The sequence below is a fragment of the Solea senegalensis genome, linkage group LG20 (assembly GCF_019176455.1).
Source record: "Solea senegalensis isolate Sse05_10M linkage group LG20, IFAPA_SoseM_1, whole genome shotgun sequence".
In the NCBI taxonomy this organism is placed as follows: Eukaryota; Metazoa; Chordata; class Actinopteri; order Pleuronectiformes; family Soleidae; genus Solea; species Solea senegalensis.
In genome coordinates, this window is record NC_058039.1 from 695,073 (window position 1) to 714,147 (window position 19,075).

Genomic DNA, 19,075 nt, shown 5'->3' on the forward strand with positions numbered 1-19,075 from the left:
TATTATGGATGAAGTCATGGATGAAATAATCTGTTCAAATCAGCCTAAAATCTGAAGCACCCACGATTATCTGAAGGGTCAGATCGGGACAGAAACCTGAAACCTGCTGCTCTACAGATCCACCATTAAATAAACCTCACGTCTAACAGTCAGAGCTTAGAGGATTCAACTCAGTTCAATTTTATTTGTATAGTGCCAAATCATAACATACATGAGCTCAGGTCTGTGTACATAGACGACATCATGGAGAGCAGAGAAACCCAACAATTCACACAATGAGCAAACACTAGGGGGCAGTGGAGAGAGAAAAAAGAAGAAATCTCTGACAGAACCAGACTCAAACATATGCAGCATCTGCCTCGACTGGTTAGGGTAAAAGGAAAAATGGGGGACAGAGGAGAGGAGGGGGAGAGAAAGGACAAGAGGGAGATGAGGGAGAGACAGAAGAGAGAGACCAGGAGCAGATAAACAACAACTGTATCAAGTTATTTAAGTTTATACAGTCAATGATGACATGTTTATACAACTATGATGTCATTTATATAAGCAGCAGCAGAGATAGTTGATATAAATGATACTGTACATGAACAGTAATAATAATAATAATAATAATAATAATAATAGCCTTGATACCTGACTGTGTACACACACACATATATACACACACAGTACATATTGTGTATGTATATATATATATACATATATATATATACACACTGTGTGTCAGATATGTAGAGCAGAAATTGACTTGAATCAACAACCTGATTACTAAAGGCTTAACAAATGATTAAATCAACAAATACTCTTTATTTACAGTCTTGTTTGATTTGACACTTTCAATATGAAAACATACATTAATATGTTGTTTGTTTGGGTTTCTGTCTGTTTGTTTCTCTGTTCTTCTGTGGTTGTGTCTGTCTGTCTATTCCTGTCTGTGTGTCTGTCTGTTTCTGTCTGTGAGTGTGTGTCTCTGAGGATGAAATGAAACTCACTCTGTCACAGTCACTCAGTGCAGCAGCAGCAGCAGAGAGAGAGAGAGAGAGAGAGAGAGAGGGAGAGAGAGAGGACGCCATCTTGTTTATTTTAGACGGAGGAGGAGGAGGTGGAGGAGGAGGAGAGGAGGGAAAGCAGCAGCGGCCGGTGAAGCGGCTCATAACCGGTATAGTAAATCCTATACATAATGATGTATGTGTGTGTATTATGTAGTCTAAATATACACATGAAATGTGCAGTATCATTAATGTTCACACCGGTATGTGTATGTATAATGTGAGTGTGTATATGCATGTATAATGTTAGTGTATGTTAGAGTGTATATGCATGTATAATGTGAGAGTGAATTTGTATTTATTTACATTTAACTATTCTCTCTATTTACTTTGTAACTCGTCTCTATTTACATTTGTAGTCAGAACTCTTTTGTTTTAAATCTATTATGTAGTTTTTCATTTTAAAAAACGTGTCTAATCTGAAATTATTTTTTGTGCCTATTATTTTAACCAAACTTTGATGTCTGGACTTGATTTATTTATGTGAAATAAATCTAAATCTGAGTGTTATTTATTGTCATGAAAAGTCAGCAATAGTGTTACAATAACAACAACAACAACAACAATAAGAATAGTGGCTAATGTTTTATGGTCACACTTTTGAATGTATTTAATTTAGAAGTATATATATATATATATATATATACACATATATATGTATATATATACATATACACATATACATATATATATACATATATATGTATATATATACACATATATATATGTATATATACATCTATATATATATATATATATATATATATATACACACATCTATATATATATATATATATATATATATATATATATATATATATATATATATATATATATATATATATATATATATACACACACACACACACATATATAGATATACATATATAAATACAGTATATAAAAAAAACTGGTATAAATAAACACTGCTGTCATCATGCCAACAGCCAATTTTGGCACCCTCTAGTGGACTGAAATCACAATTAATTTTCTTTACGCTGATCCAAAAAAGTCTGTTTATTTGTAACATCAGTTCAAAGAAATGAATACTTGATGTCTCAAAAGCGATTTAATGTATAACATCGCTGTGTCCCACCTTATGAAATCATGCATTTAATAAGATCAACATACATTAGAAAGCAAATGTTCCTGCTGTTGTGCATCTTTTTCAGCGTCTTACTTAAAACGCTCTTACTCTTGCTCCAGGTCTGACAACCTCCCCCTCCCCTCCCACGTCCCGCCGAGTCCATGTTCTACGCCCATTTTGTCCTCAGCAAACGTGGGCCGCTGGCCAAGATCTGGCTGGCGGCTCACTGGGACAAGAAGCTGACCAAAGCACACGTGTTTGAGTGCAACCTGGAGAGCAGCGTGGAGAGCATCATCTCACCCAAGGTCATGTCTTCACACGTCCCTGTCCTGTCCTTTCACACGTCACTGTCCCATCACATGTCACTGTCCCATCACATGTTACTAACAAAATTCACTTGTATACCATATTCAAACATACATATTACATGTGTAGAATTGCAGCTATCTTAACTGTAGAGGTTTGCAAAAAGCAGGAGAAAGTGCACACTTTTATTGTATAATATAGAGATATACTGTATAATATACATTTGTATATTGGGGGGGGACCTTAAACCCAAAAGTCCCCTAACAGGGGGACCCTAACAGAGTCTGCGCAGCCTATTTTCGATAAGAATCGTGAAAAAAGTGAATTTTGAGAAAATATTTTGAAGCTGGGCATCAAATTACACAGCTACAAGGCTATAAGCTATTTTAAATGTGACAAACACAGCTCAAATAACACCTAAATGAATAACTACGTATCAAACTTCGTAAGCACTGCTGCGTCAACATTTATTGCGCAATTGGCCGCATTTCTGGAGCTAACGCGCCACCATTTTGTCCAAAACACACTCCCTACGACTGAAAGCTCCGAGACGACAAAGCCAAAGAATACAGACAACAGAAGTCGAGTTTGCTGAACAACAACAGTAAAGTTGCTCTTACCTTTGATGTTTCTCTGTGAAAAATACGTTGTTCAGCGCCAACAAAGCTCTCTCTGGTTAGACGGACTTCCTGTGTTACATCCAAAACATTCCGGGTGTTTCTAGCTGACGAGGCGCCTCAAACCCGCGTTCTGTTGTTTCTCATTGGCTAAGAAAGCTGTCAATCAAAAGTCAGGTGACGACAGCGTCCTTCTATTGGCTGTAAGGAAGTCAATGAGATGTCGTCCATTCATGTAGACCAGCAAAGAGACACAGGGCTCAATGGAGCCATCTGGTGTCCGTTTTTGGAATGGAAAATATATTAAAGTCTGCAGGAACTTTGAAACAAGGTCATACATTGTTTTATTGAACACTAATAGTTATATAAAAGTGAATAAAGTAGTTTAATACATGGTTTTTAAATACAAATGGCACAGATGTTTCCAAAATGTCCTCGCCTGTAATTTCTGCACTAAAACCTCTCTAGTTTTGTTCTGCTTCACTTGATCAAACTCAAATGTTGCAGAGACTATGTTCACAGGTTATACTGATTTGAGTGAGTTTAGAGCTTATTTTCCATCATTCCAAAGTTTGTTTTTTGTGTGCCATCTTCATTTACTCTTCACCTCTAACACTTACACTGATATTTACACATCTTAACAAATCCCACATTTACTATGACACTAAAAGTATTCAAATAGACCTTGTGGTTGCAGAGATATACTCATTTCAATATGAGTGTGCAATTTTCAAACAGAGACCTAAAACATAGGCTTAGGGCTTAAAGGTAATGAAGATAAAAGCAGAAGATGTTGAAAATGTGTTAGTGGATAATCATAATCAAGTGATATTATAATAATGTTGTTGTCTTATTTCTATAGTAACTGCAAAGTCATAGCAATGAAAAATCGTGGAGGATGGATTTCAACTGAATGATGTGGTTACTGTTATTGTTCATTTTCAATGTGATTATTAAAATACTGTAATATGGACAATAATGACATTTATTTCTCCTTATTACACGACGTCAGGTAGAAATGACATAGCTTTACCATCACATGATCTTCCTCTGACTTCTGTCCTGACACATATTAATGTGATTACACAGAGACATATGTTGATCATATTTATCCTGTTGTGTCATAGCATGAATAAACCGTGTGCAATATAACCAGCAGAATCTTTTTACACACTTTATGTGAAACACTGAGTATTTATTAAAGCCCTATTTTACTCTCGATGTTTCAAACAGGTGAAAATGGCGTTGCGCACCTCGGGTCACCTGCTGCTGGGCGTGGTGAGGATCTACCACAGGAAGGCCAAATACCTGCTGGCAGACTGTAACGAGGCCTTCATCAAGATCAAGATGGCTTTTAGACCAGGTTTGGTCTGAACGTCAGTAACTATGGTGACACTGAAGCCTCAGAGTTTCATTTCTGAATGGATACTTGTATATTATAATCATTATTGTGCACATATTGAGTGTATATATGATGGTTATTATTTGATTGTGTACGTGTTTCAGGTGTGGTGGATCTTCCAGAGGAGAACAGAGAAGCGGCGTACAACGCCATCACGCTGCCGGAGGAGTTCCATGATTTTGACCAACCGTTACCAGACCTGGAGTGAGTCCAGTCGTGAGAACTTGATATGAAGATATACAGTAGGAATACGTGTGATTTAAAGTTAAAATCAGTTCTGCTTTGGTCGTGCACATGTGTGTCTCTGGCATTTGTGAATAATGATTATTCTCACTCTTGGTCTAAAGCTTGGTCTACTTAAATAAAAACATGTGTCTTCTGTCGCTGACACACACAACAACACAAAATAACAACAAAGCACAGATTTCGTTGAAAGTGAGCGCTGTTAAGTCTCAGGTGTGTTTCTGTTTCAGTGACATTGACGTGGCTCAGCAATTTAACTTGAACCAGAGCAGAGCAGAGGAGATCACCATGAGAGAGGAGGTGGGAAACCTCAACCTGCTGCAGGACAATGACTTTGGTGAGATCAGCATCATCATCGCATCACGATCCTCGCGTCGTCTCCATACACCGCACAGGAGAAACAGGAACTCCTGTTCATACGCTGGACGTTGTTTCTTATTTTTAATAATCTTCTCGAGCAGGTTTTAGCCAGGTTTGTGTGTTCACTCTCACAGATGTGCAAAAACATGCAAATGTGACATTCTAAGGTATAAATACTTTAAGTCAGCTTTTCTGACATTTCAGACAGTTTTGTCTTGTTTTTCTCGTTTTAAGGCACGAGAAAGAAGAGCTTACTGCATTGGCACATTGTTTTTCTTAAAAAAGAACATTTGAATCAATTTAAGAATATTTGTTTGTTTGTTTTGGCTCCTTTTGGAAGATGCTAGCTGTCATTCACACTGTGTATACTGTATGTGCCATTCTTTATTGTCTCTTTTCCTACTGAAGCAGCGAGAGACTTCACTTTGCTCACTTCTCTGTTCTGCAGCTGACTTTGGGATGGACGACCGGGAGATGATGCGGGAGGAGAGTGCGTTTGAGGTGGACATCATGGGGGCGTCGGCTTCCAACCTGCTGCTGGACGCTGAGGGCGGAACTAACCCCATGACGGACAAGGCCAACCACCTGGAGTACGACGACCAGTACAAGGATGACTTCGGAGACAACCCCATGGAGAGCAATGAGGGAGGGATGCTGGGTAAGATTCTGCACTTTAAGGTCCAGTGTGTAAGAATTAGTGACATCTACTGGCGAGACTGCAGAGTGCAGGACAAGACGTGAACAACTCTCTCTCCACTCTCCCAGTTGTTTCCAATTTCTTCTTCGTTGGTTCATGCAGTGGCTTCATGTGGACGAAGCCGCCTTCCGTCAATGTACATGGATTTCAGTCACTTTATCAAGTCGGCGGCCTCAGTATACCAAATCCCTCATCTCCCTGAAGGTCATATAAAAAGCTTAAGCTGCGGAACGTGGAAGTTGAAGCCGGGAGTGAAGTCACCTGCATGTTCACCATGTTCCATAGACGTAGCTGATGTTAGCCGTTGTTAGCAGAACCAGTCAATAACAACTCCTACACTATTGTGCGCACACACAGCATAACAACATGTCCACTGATAAAAACACAACAAAACAGAATTTTAAAACGGAACTATGTGTACGACTGAAATGCTATTAAGAAGAAGCCGTTTGTTATGGTGGATTGGAAATCTGAGTCCAGGGGGCGTTTCTGTTGCCCCGTGACCTTGGAAATTCCGAGTTCCAACTACAAATGGAATGCAGCATTATTACGTAATGAAAACCAAACTATTTTTATTTAAAATTCTGCCTGTAAATCCTCCTAAACGTCACACACTGGACCTTCAACTGGTGAAATAGAAGCAATAAAAGTACAATCAAATCTCAAATGATCATATATCTCTGTGCAGTGGACAAGCTCCTGAGTAATGAGGATGGAGGCGGCATCTTTGACGACCCTCCTGGCGTCACAGAGAGTGCGATGATGCCTCAGGACCGCGGAGACGACGATGACGACTTCGACGCCCTCTCAGGTCCGTTAAACACACAGTCTCAGCACTGGATCCTCAAGTGTGTCGTAAACTTTTGGAAATGCATGACATAAATATCCAATGTGGTGATTGTGGTGTAACTGTGGTGTAACTGTGCGTTGTTAGCGGGAGCCCCAGACAGTCCAGACTCAGGCCCAACAGAGCCACTGGGGCCCACTGCTATGGCCGACCAGACAGAACAGGCCAACCTGGTTCACAACGAGGAGGAAACCTTCGCCCTGGAGCCCATTGACATCACAGGTAACGCATCCCTGTATTTTGTGAAAACATGAAATTTCTGTATGATTGTGTGTTGCAGGCGTTGGTGGCAGATTTTGAGGCCTTGTGTATGTAATGTTGTGTGTAGCTCACACAAAAGTATCTGTGCTCCAGTTTCTGTGACGAGAAGTAGCACATACAGAGAGGTGTGGTTTCTCCTTTTGGCCACAAGGTGGAGTATCCGCTAAAGTGAGCACTGGTCAGGAGTAAACGAGGCAAGCACATGTCCTGGAGTTGTTGTGTTGGGCAGTAGCGGCGTTACAAGTTTAACTACATTTCTCTGTAACGTGATCGTAACGTCGCTGTTTTCTACATCAAATGTGAAGCTGCTTTAGCGATCGTTGATCTGGGGCGACGATGTTCAGCCAAATGTGCTGCTGGAGTTGGGACCTACCAGACACGGAGGATGGACATGCTGTACTCAGCAGGTCTACTCCCAGTTCTTCTTTCTCCTCACTGGACGAGAACCCTGAGGCTGTAGAGTTCACTTGCAAGTGCTTTGAGACCACAGTCTGGTTCCTGACTATCAGCAGTCTGCATCTGAGACACAACGAGTCTGGAGATGTGTCGTCACTCCCACTTCCAACGGACATAGACCTACAACCAATCAGAATCTAGATCCATGGTTCACAACCTGGGGTCCAAGCCCTTTCAGGGGTGCGCCACAGATCACATGGAGGGGGCAAAGAGCTCTTCACAGTACTTCAAAGTTTACATTAGATCTTGCAATCAGTTTCAATAAATGAAAGGTTGTTTATTTCAGAAATAGTATTATAATAATAATTAAATCAATTGAAAATAGAAAAGCTGATTTTTCTTTTCTCCAGAAAAATGTATTTTTTATGTGATTCTGTCTCTTGCTCGTCTCCTCATGCCTGCAGTGAAAGAGACCAAGGCAAAGCGCAAGAGGAAGCTGATTGTGGACAGCGTGAAGGAGTTGGACAGTAAAACCATCCGCGCACAGCTGTCCGACTACTCCGACATCGTGACCACGCTGGACCTGGCCCCTCCCACCAAGAAGCTGATGATGTGGAAGGAGACTGGAGGAGTGGAGAAGCTCTTCTCCCTGCCCGCTCAGCCTCTGTGGAACATTAGGCTGCTCAAGGTGACACAGATGGTGTTGAGATTAACGGCCGTTAAAGTGAAATACTATTAATAATACTTTATTAATAATACTATTAATAAAGATAAATACTGTATCTTTACGTATCGTTTTAAGATGTTTACAAGGTGTCTGACCCCGCTGGTACCAGATGAGCTGAGGAAGAGGAGGAAAGGTGGAGAGGCGGACAGTCTGGATGAGTTCCTCAAAGATCTGGAGAACCCAGAGGTTCCCAGAGAGGAAACAGCCGGCCTCCAGCAGGGAGACATCATGGGTAAAAAACACAACAACAAAAAACCCAAGATGCAATAGATTCAGCAAAGCAGCCAATCAAAGAACCCCCTAAAACTTTACGATGGGTGATGAACTGTAGGAGACTCCAGCAATAAACCTTAAACTAGCATCAATGTCACTGGTTGGTTTTGTCTAAATGTGATGTGGAGCTCCTGAACCTCTGTTGAAACTCTGCTGACAGTCATGCTTGTTTTCTTTGTGGACGTTGGCCTTCCAGACCAGACCGTCATGGAAGAAGCCAGTGTGCTTCAAAACTCGGCCGTCGAGGGCAGCAGGACGACGCTGGATGACTCTGTCATGCCGCCACCGTCTTCACGAGGCTTGAAGCGCAAATCCCAGGACACAGAGCCGGACCTGCCTGTGAGTACAGGGATTTATCCAGTTGCAGTGTCTGCAGATGCAGATGCAGACTCTGTACCATCCGTACTGCACACTGAGATCTCAGGAATGATAAGATCAAGTCGGACTTGGCGTTCCACACATGCATCGAAGGTTTTTGTTGCACGACACCATGTGTGACACCATCTCACCGTCCATCACAACATCCATCTCACCGTCCAGACCTGATACTTCCCACCAGTTAGTCAGTGTGAGGTGAAATGTCTGAGAAGACTCTCTTTGTGATTCCTAAACTCAACCATGCTCTTTGTTCTAGATGGGAGCTTTGGACGAGCAGCAGCAGCAGCAGCAGCAGCAGCAGCAGCAGCAGCAGGGTTCCACAGCCTGTAACGTGTCCCTGCAGCTGGAGGCTTCATCCAATATGGATTTGCCCCCAGAGGAGACCACCACTAGCATCAGCCAGCTGATAGAGTTGGACCTGCTCGCGGACAAGGACAAGAAGAAGAGTGATGATGACTCTGATGAAGAGGTGAGAGATATCGACATAAAAAACGTGTACAGTTTTTTTTTTTGTCCATCGTGTAACTCAGCGTGAACACATGAAATAAGTTTGCTTGCACTTTACACTCAGTGTTTTGTATGTGTCAGGAGGAGGAGGTACAGGGAGACCAGGACCAGGAGGAGAGGAGGTGGAACAAAAGAACCCAGCAGATGCTTCACGGTCTGCAGGTGTGTACATGTGTTCACCTCATAGACAATCTATAGTCAATTTCATTGTTTCTAACACACGTGAATATCCTTTATTTAGCATAAATAAACAAAAGAAATGAAGCAGGTATTATCTGAAATGAAAGGTATTAAGTGTATTTAAAGATCATGCAGCACAGAATATGTTATTTTACTGTCTGTCTCTCTCTGTCTGTCTGTCTGTCCTTCTCTCTCAGAGGGTGATGGCCAAAACAGGCAGCCAGTCGGTCGGCCTGCTGGACCTGTGCCGCAACAACAACAGGAAGCAGGCGGCCGCCAAGTTCTACAGTTTCCTGGTCCTGAAGAAGCAGCAGGCGGTGGACCTGGTCCAGGAGGAGCCGTACAGCGACATCGTGGCCACAGCAGGCCCTCGCTTCCACATCATCTAGACAGAAGACTCTACAGCACTAACAAAACATTGATCTATTTATTGATTTATTTAAGTGGGGGGAACTGGGAATGAATAACATTTTTTTATCTTAAATCAACACCGAAAAAGAGGATTGCGATATTTTAATTTGTTTTATACTCACTTCATTGCTAAAGTTATGAGGCCGATTTTTAAAGCTGACATCGTAAACTGTTACGTGCACTAATTCTAAATCAGAAAACGTTGCACTGGAACTGAACCAAATGTAATGGGAGTGTTTGTTTACAGTGGTGTGAGGTGGAAACACTTCTCTCCCTCTGCTGCATGAAAACATCAGATAGTGCATGCACTGTGTCCACTTTCTGCAACAGTATCATTCAACTGTGGCTAAAAAAGTTATTTAACCAGCATTAATCATCCTATTAGCACTTTCTCTTTGTGTCCCTCATCTGAAGATTGTAAGCACTGAAAGAGACCAAATTAAGTACAATACTTAAAAAACAACATTCTTCTCTTACAAGGTAGTTCAGTTATAGATGGAGATAAAACAGCTTTAAATGACTTGCAAAAAAATAGAAATTATAAATGCAAAGAAGCACTTTTCTATCGTAGTGTGACTGACACATCAGTCACTATAAAACAGTCAAATATGCAGATTTTTCTCCAAAGGAAACTACTATAAATATAATAGTTTACATATGTGCTATGGAGTTTGGACACAGAGTTGTTTCCTGCATGCACAGAAAGACTTTTATAAAATGTTCTTTAACTGTTAAGGACACAGTGGTGTCCATTTTATGAATAATCATTTATTCATTGACGAGTGATGTATCGTCTTGGTCTAAGCTCCCTCAGTGTACATCACGTAGATCATCTGTAAAATACCCATTTATTGCTATTTAGAGAATAAAATGTTTGGTTTTTTTAATGTAAAAAATGACTTGGAAACAAAAGGTCAAGTCACGTCTTCACAGACTCTTAACTCACCATATGCCAAAAACAAAACAATATAAACAGGCAGACTTTGTCGCTGACTTCCTGAAAAGATGAACGTGATTAAATGTCTGATAACACGTTGTGATTTTATATTTTGAATGAAGGCCAGGACAAACCCTGTCTGTCTCCAAAATGTTCCCGTCTTTCTCAACAGTTTTAGTCTGAAATCTGTTCAAATAAATCCAATAAAAACACTTTTTAAATAGCACTTTATGAAGTGAACCTCATGTTGGTTGGGTGACAGAACAGAAGTGAATGTAATTCAATGTCTGAAGTCTTTTGTCTTGATGCCATCATGTATTTGGAACTGCAGGAGCAGACGTGTTATCGCCTCCCTCCGTCTTTTGTTTCTTGTGTCGACTTCTTTTCCTCTTCTCCCCCTCCTCTGTCTTCTTCTGTGGTGGTGTCGGAAGCCCTCCCTTCTTCTTCTTCTTCTTGAGGCAGCTCAGAGGGTTGGGGTTGCTCTGTTTCCTCTTCCTCTTCCTCCCTCGTCTCTCTCCATCCCTCTGAGCGATGCCCTGCTCCTGCTTCAGGCTGCGGATGCTCTGCTGCTGCGCCGGGCTCACCAGCTCCCCCAGCTGCACGGCCTGCACGTGGTCCAGAGACACCTGGCTGGGTTTGTCCAGGACGATGGTGTTGAGGATGATGTAGAGCAGAGGACAACCTGGGATCTTCTTCAGGCCCTTGGTCACTGCGTGGTCCTGGAGACGACGCAAACACACCAAACACAACAGACTTCAGTCAGGGTCTGACAGCTGTTATGTTATACTGGTTATGATGTACAAATCTTGGGCCCTGTGAGTTCCACGACACGGGAAACAGGAATGGAATAAATAAAAATGGAATCAGTTGTTTTGTTGAGACGATGTTGCAGGGGGACGTTGTGCATGAGGGACCAGTCCAACTTTCCTAGCTGTCAAAAACCTCACAAAATTCAAAAATAACTTCAATTCTGATTAAAGCAAATGCCCAAATGACTATTATGGGTTGTTTTGTAAATGCTGCCAGCACACAATCGACTGGACCTGTAACACTATGTATGTTGTCAGTTAAAATCCCAGGACAGGTCAAGGGCTGGTGATGCCTTGAGCAAGGCACCCAAATTCCCCATTGCTCAGGTAAGTGTTGCCAGTTTTTGTGTAATTCTTTATCTTTCTTTGTTTATAATGTAGAATATCAAGGACACTGTGTGTGTGTGTGTGTCATGGGATTTCACCTGTGTGGCTACAAAGTAGTGGTGTGGGTTTGTTTCCTCCAGCATGGACAGCAGACACTCTGACGCAGGGACCGGGCTCTTGAAATGTAGACAGTTTCTGACCTGAAACTTCTGCAGGATGATTTTGGCTCCGTACAGCTCCTTCCCCAGAGTCTCCAGTTCTTTCAGGGCACAGCTGATAGACAAAGACCACAGGTCAAATACAGGACAATGTCTTGCACATACGCAACATAACTGGGGGCGACGGTAGCTCAGTGGTAGAGCGAGTCGTCTTTCAACTCCAAGGTTGTGGGTTCGATTCAGCTATGCCGATGTGTCCTTGGGCAAGACACCGATCTCCATGTTACTTCTGACGGCTGTGCAGACAGTGTGTGAATGGTAGAATTATGTATGAAAGTGTGAGTGAATGGCAAAAGTGTAGTATAAAGCAGCTTTGAGTGGTCATCAAGACTAGAAAAGCGCCATATAAATACAAACCATTCACAGTATCTCTCCCATTATCTCAATTATTGTTTGTGTACAAGTGTCTTAACTATCTGACTTCAGCTTTACACTCCTTCACGGTCCCTAAGATCAGCTGATCAGTTGCTGTTAGTCTTCCATAAAACAAGGCTGAAGCTCAGGGGTGATCAACCTTCACTGTAGATAGGCCTCATCACTTCCTGCTTTTAAGTCTCTCTAAAAACAACTTATCTCTTCTCTTAGGCATTCCACTCAGTGTGAGCTGTGTTTGATGCTCATCTGTTATGTGTGTTTTATGGTTTTAAATGTTTGCTTTATTAGTGTACAGCACTTCTGTCAACCCGTGTTTTTAAACGTGTCTTATAAATAAGGTGTAGTGCTCACTAGAAACAGATTTTAACACATTTGTGAACCGAATTTTGCTTGCTTAATCTTTAATTCATCAAACATCTTGTTTAAAAACATGAATATTTGAAGTGTAAATCTACTCACTGTGTTGTACACAGCTGCACTTCCCCCATCAGGTACTTTGGCATCTGCTCTTTAATCTGGATCTGATTTTTCAGAGCCGCCTGACAGAACGTGCCGTCGATGAGGATCTGAAACGGTTCTCTGAAGCTGAAGTTGTATTTGTAGAAGTTGATGGTTTTCTTGGCTTTTTTCTGTCTCTTGATCTTCATGGTGGTTGGCGAGTAAAGTCAGGGTCCTTAAATACTTCAAACGGGTCACGCTTTCAAACGTCAGTTAAAGATTCGGGGTTTAAATGAGTGACATTCACACAGAAGTTTCTGTCTTTAACTAATTCAGCGTGGTTTTACTCGATATCCACAACACGCTTGCGGTACGTACTTCTGAAGAGTCCGACCGGGAACAATGACAATGGTTCCGGTTGTTTCAACACCCAGGCCGTAAAGATCTTTAACATTATCGCTGAATTTAGCCATTTCTAAATTATAATAATAATGAAAATATTGTTATTAATATTGTTATTGTTATTATTATGATGTTATTATAATGTTTTTTGGGTTAGGGCTAGTAACTTTTATATATTATTCTTTACTCCTCTTACCCGTCATCACTTCCTTTCACCCTGGCCTTCAAAATAAACTACAAGCTCGGCTACAACATCTTCCTGTAAAAACCTTTTGCACCTGACAATAAAAAAAATAGCTTACACTATTATTTAATGAATACATTTATTTATTTATTCATTATTTGTTTTATTCTCCCCGTCCCTCGCCTCGACCACTCCCCTTGTTTCCCGGAAGCGGAAGTGTGCATTTGGAGCACAGTTGTCGCTGCAGCAGCGCCGCCGCCGGTCGCTTCGGTGGTGACACTTGTTACCTTTGACTTTAAACCGTGCGTGTCAACGCTAGCTCGGCTCGGACCCGTGTGGGCTGGGTTAGGCCGGTGCTTTACCATTCTTGGTGGCTTGAACGGGAAATATAATGGCGGCCGCGGATCCCCGGTCCTCGAGTGACGGTGGGGCGGCCAGCAGAGGAGGATTCCCGGACGCGGAGAGCAGGAACGACCGCGACGGGCCGGGCGGAGGCGGCGGTGGCGGCGGGGAGGGAGAACGGGAGCGGGACCGGGCCACCTTCGAGTGCAACATTTGTTTGGACACTGCCAGGGACGCTGTCATCAGTATGTGCGGCCACTTGTTCTGGTACGAGACTACACGGAGAGGAGGGGGTGGGGTTGTTTATGTGTGTGGTTGTTTATGTGAAGTTCAGTGTAATATAGCGCTATGTTCGGCCTCATGAAAGCGTCAGTTTGAATTAATGGTAGAATCACACCGACACACACACACTCACGCACGTACGCACGCACGCACGTAGCAGTGATGCGTTCAGGTGCAAGTTTCCTCTGTGAAGAACAAGTGGTCTTTGTCGTCACGTGTGATCATCTGTCCTGGTCTTGTGAGTGGCCCTGTATATTGTGTGATATAGGTCATAGGTCACTGTTGCAGCCTTGGACTCATTAATCCTGCTGTTAGAGGTAAAACACGCGGATCACGTAGTTACTGGATAACAGGGATTCATTCTTCAACACTGGAGGTTAAAGGTCATATTTCACACAGTCAGAGATGTCAGTTACTAGTTTGTGCTTTGTGGTAATGATTCTGATACAGAAACTGAGCATTTTACCTGTAACCACATACTGATGGGATACCAGTGCATTTACAAAGGTAAAATCTTCTCACATGCTCCGGTGAAACAGAATGAAACCTGCTGGCCTTCCTTCATTCAGTGGTCAGCTGACTTCATTCTCATTCAGGAACATACTGTATGTGCCAAATTTCATGAATATTGGACGACATATTAAGGGAGTGCTATTGAGCCAATGCGCCACACCCAAGGATAGTATTTACTCTTTTGAGTCTGTTTGACAAGTTTTGTGAGATTTTCCTAAAGGCCTCAAACATGTAGGGAGCCCCTGAAGGCACATGGAGAAAAAACAACAACATTTCTGGTGGGCACCAGCACCAGTATAGCACCACGTGGGCATGATGTCTGAGAGACCATCCACTGCATTTCTGTTTGTGTTTGTGTGACAATGGCAGTGCGGGAGTTAGTTTAGCTATATTTGAACCTGGGACTTCATTCTGAGGACACTGCTGCTCTACTTGTAAGTCGTCACAGTCATGTTGCGTCTGAAGACATTTTCACACAGAAACACAAACTGAAATGACGTCTGTCTCCCAGACAGTCAACGGTTTTGAGAAGTGGACATGACACGACCTTAAAATGATCACACAGTGCTCTAAGAACTTGTCATGGTCAGTTTTCTCATTTTCCTGGTAATGCATACATACAATTTAAATGGTAAATATCATCACATCAATAGGCACAGGGGTCATTTTTGACAGGCCACAGACCTACTGTGGTGTAAATAATCCCAACAATAATCCGCAGGTGTAAATAATCCAAAAAGAAGCCATTAATTTCCTCAATATTGCTCCACTGTCCTGACTTTAATGAGCTGAGCCGTTGTCCATGTGATCATTTACGCTTGACTGCTACAGCATGTCAAAATGGCCGCTGTAGGAGAGGCCAGCAGTTTAAATAGTTAGTAGATAAATATTCTCTTATAAATGCGAACTATTATGAACACACCAGCATTTTGTCCTCTCGTCTGTAATCGTATTCAATCGTCATTGAAAACTGCACTGATGTCCCAACTCTCTACAACTGCTTGTTCCCTTGTGTTTTATTTCAAAATCAAGATTTGTAGGGCTGCAACAACAATTAGGTTCATAGTCAATTCATGTTTGGTCCATAAAGTATTAGAACATTTTTAAAAATATTGACTCAAACCTTGAATTGATGATGTTCTCAAATGTCGTTTTTGTTTGTGATATGAAGCAAAGAATCCAGAACACGTTCACATTTAAGAAGCTGGAGTTTTAATTATTAAGAAAAAAAGACTCGATTGTCAAATGTTAATTTAGTCATTGATTCCATAGTTAATCTTTTTCACCATCATCAGCACCACAGTGTGTCTGTTTGTAAGTGTGTGTCATGAACAGTAACACAGTGTGTAGTTGTGTTGTTTTGCTGACAGTTCAGTCAATCATTGATCAGAGAAGTTGTGTGCATTTCTCTTCAAAGCCTCCACTTGTGTGTGTGTGTGTGTGTGTGTGCGCTGTTGCTACTCAACTATACATCGAGGCACCTGTGTTGTGTTGAGCTGATGTAACGTAGTCTCCATGTTGCACGTGTGTGTGTGATGAAACTATTGGCAGGAAAAAACAGAACTCTCAACAGTTACACCTGCTGCAGCTTCAGTATTACATGTGTACATATACACGTGTGTGTATATATATACATATATATATATATATATATATACGTATATATATATATTTATATATATATATATATATATATATATATATATATATATATATATATATATATATATGTATATATACACACATATATATGTGTACATATGTGTATATATATATATATATATATATATACATATACATATATATATATATATATATGTATATATACACACATATATATGTATATATATATATATATATATATATATATATCCACATGCAGAGCGCGCTGCACATCATGGACATGATGATGATATGATGATTATTAATGCAAAGTCATCACAGATACCTGAGCTGCAGATACTCGATGGTGATGTTCCTCCATCTTTCTTGAAGCAATCAGCGGCTCTTTTTAATGAGGATGTAAATTAATCATTTTTCTCTGTGTCTCTGCAGCTGGCCCTGCCTTCATCAAGTGAGTATTCACCCTCTTCATCTTCCTGTTGTTTTATATTGGTCAGAGCCTTTTCTCGAGGAGCCCGATAGACGCGGACTAAAGTTGGATCTGTATTGTAAACGTGTCGTTGTCGCGTTTTTCTCTCCTGTCAGTGGTTGGAGACGCGGCCCAGCAGGCAGCAGTGTCCCGTCTGTAAAGCAGGCATCAGCAGAGAGAAAGTCATCCCACTGTACGGCAGAGGGAGCTCCAGCCAGGAGGACCCCAGGTACACTGTGCAGATCGATGTACGCGTGTCCCTGTTTTACAGCAGGACGTCATTAAAGTTCCATCTGTGTTTGTGCACAGGTTAAAAACTCCACCTCGGCCTCAGGGGCAGAGGACAGAGCCAGAGAGCAGAGGCGGGGTCAGTCGCGTTCTCTTCTCACGGAGCTTCTCACTGTTCATTACATTACATTACATGTTCACAGTAGTGACCACATCTTGACGTGTGTTTTTGTTTCTCTGTGCTCAGATGTTCCAGGGTTTTGGAGACACCGGCTTTCACATGTCTTTTGGCATCGGTGCTTTCCCCTTTGGCTTCTTCACAACAGTCTTCAACACCAACGACCATTTCCACAGAGCAGGTAAACGTGAGGCTCACGCTCGCGTCACCTCTTTTATCCACTCTCAAGACGATGATGTCATAGTCCCGCCCTCGCTGTCACTCATCTTCCTCTTCGTGTGTGCGTGTGTGTGTGTGTGTTTGTTGACCTGCTGTGGGTCAACAGATGAAAATGAGCTCTTTTGCATGTGAAATGTCCCTTTTTAAACAAATAAAAGTCAGGTTTGTGGTCATGACAGAAGTCAATAACCTGTACATCGTCTTCTCTGTCAGATCAGTACGCAGGTGATCACCAAGGCAACGGGAACCTCAACAACGGCAATAACAACTGGCAAGATTCCCTTTTCCTGTTCGTGGCCATTTTCTTCTTCTTCTGGCTGCTGAGTGTGTGATGGAGGTGGGATGAGTGAGTGAGTGAATGGATGGATGAGTGGATCAGCAGGAGGGAGGAGTGCAGACACACACACACAAACACACAGACAGACAGACAGTATTATGTGATCTGATTCTTTTTTTAGTGTGAGTGAAGCACTGCAGAAGAGACGTGTGTGTGCGTGTGCGTGTTTTGGTTGACCTCCCTCCTCTGAGTCGGCAGTTTTGTTCCTTAAACATCAAGAGGAAGATGTCGCTATAGCAACCATTTCTGGCCAAAGAGTCGCGGAGCGGCCGCGTATCTTGTAACGTGCTAGGATTCTTAAAAACTGAGTGATGTAGGTAACAAACATAGCACAGATGGATGCATTTTCATGTCCTTTTGTCTTAACAAAACCTGCCATTGCACTGTGACGTCATTCGTAGGTGGCGCTGTGCGTAACGTTCAAGAGAAACAAACATGTTGCTCCTTTTATTCACAACAAAAATGGAGATTAAGGAGATTATTTCTGGGAACAATGTGAGAGTAAAAGAAAAACAATAAACCTCTCACACACACAGTTTGACTTTTGTCTGTCCCAGCAGGGAGACACTAGCTATGTTTACATGAATTACAACATTACAACTCTGTTGTTTACATGGACACAAAATGAAGTGATGACATTGTGGTGTGTGTGTGCACATGCATCAAGAGTTCAGTCAGAACAGACCATTGTGACACGTGCAGTGTTTGTAATAATTAAAAGAAGCTTCACTTCTACAGTAAACCAACACTGCACGTGTCTGCTCGTCCCCTCACTGTCCACCAGAGACACCGCCGTGCAATATTCTCATTATATTGCAACAATACTGAGTATCGTGTATTACTACTATACTATACTCAGTGAGTGAGCACTTGGCACCATCTAGTGGACTGAAATATCTATTGATTTCTTTTTTATGCCAATCCACAAAGAAGTTTGACGTTTCAAGTAAAATTAAAGTTCTTTATCACTTTATACTAAAAATAAAAGTAATACTTGGTGTCTCAAAGGCGATATTTGACGTTTACGTGGATCAGACACGTGATCTACCGGTCCTCTCGTCGATCAGAGTTTTAGGATTGACACGTCATCTGTGTCCATGTAACCATAGCTACCGAGTTAAAGTCAGTGCAGTGTAACAAGTGTTGAGGTCAGAGTTAAATAACCATGAGCTCCAGTGTGATTCTCAAATCTTTCTGTCGCAGTCGACTTCTTTCTTTTCCTCACTCCTCGTGTCCGAGTGTGTGTACATTATATATTTGTATATATGAATATTGTAAATGCTGTTTTTACATGTTTGACTGGACGAGCAGCCGTAGAGACGTACGAGTTAGCCTCATGATGCTTTTGTAAAGCAACAAAATCTTTGGTTCTTGGTTTCAATAACTTTTTTTTCCCACCCCAAGTTATTAACTGCTCTCTCAATAAGTGAAATAAATGTCACCATAGTGAAAA

General features: G+C 41.7%; 3 protein-coding genes across 4 annotated transcripts; 2 read left to right on the forward strand and 1 right to left on the reverse strand.

Annotated features, from left to right (window-relative positions):
- The first annotated feature begins 1,096 nt into the window (after window positions 1-1,096).
- On the forward strand, window positions 1,097-10,873 carry LOC122786166 (double-strand-break repair protein rad21 homolog A-like). The gene is made up of 14 exons (XM_044052236.1): window positions 1,097-1,159; window positions 2,256-2,441; window positions 4,293-4,422; window positions 4,566-4,665; window positions 4,935-5,041; window positions 5,513-5,722; window positions 6,450-6,572; window positions 6,696-6,830; window positions 7,730-7,953; window positions 8,068-8,224; window positions 8,462-8,604; window positions 8,900-9,112; window positions 9,232-9,312; window positions 9,528-10,873. Exons 2-14 carry the CDS (start codon window positions 2,298-2,300, stop codon window positions 9,717-9,719), a joined length of 1,959 nt encoding a protein of 652 aa, XP_043908171.1. The 5' UTR covers window positions 1,097-1,159; window positions 2,256-2,297; the 3' UTR covers window positions 9,720-10,873.
- A 15-nt stretch (window positions 10,874-10,888) lies between these two features.
- utp23 (UTP23 small subunit processome component) lies at window positions 10,889-13,336 on the reverse strand. The gene is made up of 3 exons (XM_044052238.1): window positions 12,867-13,336; window positions 11,913-12,087; window positions 10,889-11,397 (listed from the first exon to the last, which is right to left on the reverse strand). The coding sequence occupies exons 1-3, from the start codon at window positions 13,052-13,054 to the stop codon at window positions 10,990-10,992; spliced, it is 771 nt and encodes a 256-aa protein (XP_043908173.1). The 5' UTR covers window positions 13,055-13,336; the 3' UTR covers window positions 10,889-10,989.
- Window positions 13,337-13,644: 308 nt separating this feature from the next.
- Window positions 13,645-19,075, forward strand: rnf5 (ring finger protein 5). Of its 2 annotated transcripts, none has more exons than XM_044052240.1 (6): window positions 13,645-14,040; window positions 16,624-16,642; window positions 16,777-16,889; window positions 16,970-17,027; window positions 17,136-17,247; window positions 17,504-17,572. In XM_044052240.1, the coding sequence occupies exons 1-6, from the start codon at window positions 13,823-13,825 to the stop codon at window positions 17,512-17,514; spliced, it is 531 nt and encodes a 176-aa protein (XP_043908175.1). In that variant the 5' UTR covers window positions 13,645-13,822; the 3' UTR covers window positions 17,515-17,572. The 2 variants fall into 2 exon arrangements, with proteins under 2 accessions (XP_043908175.1, XP_043908174.1); XM_044052239.1 differs by having other exon boundaries at window positions 13,647-14,040; window positions 17,499-19,075.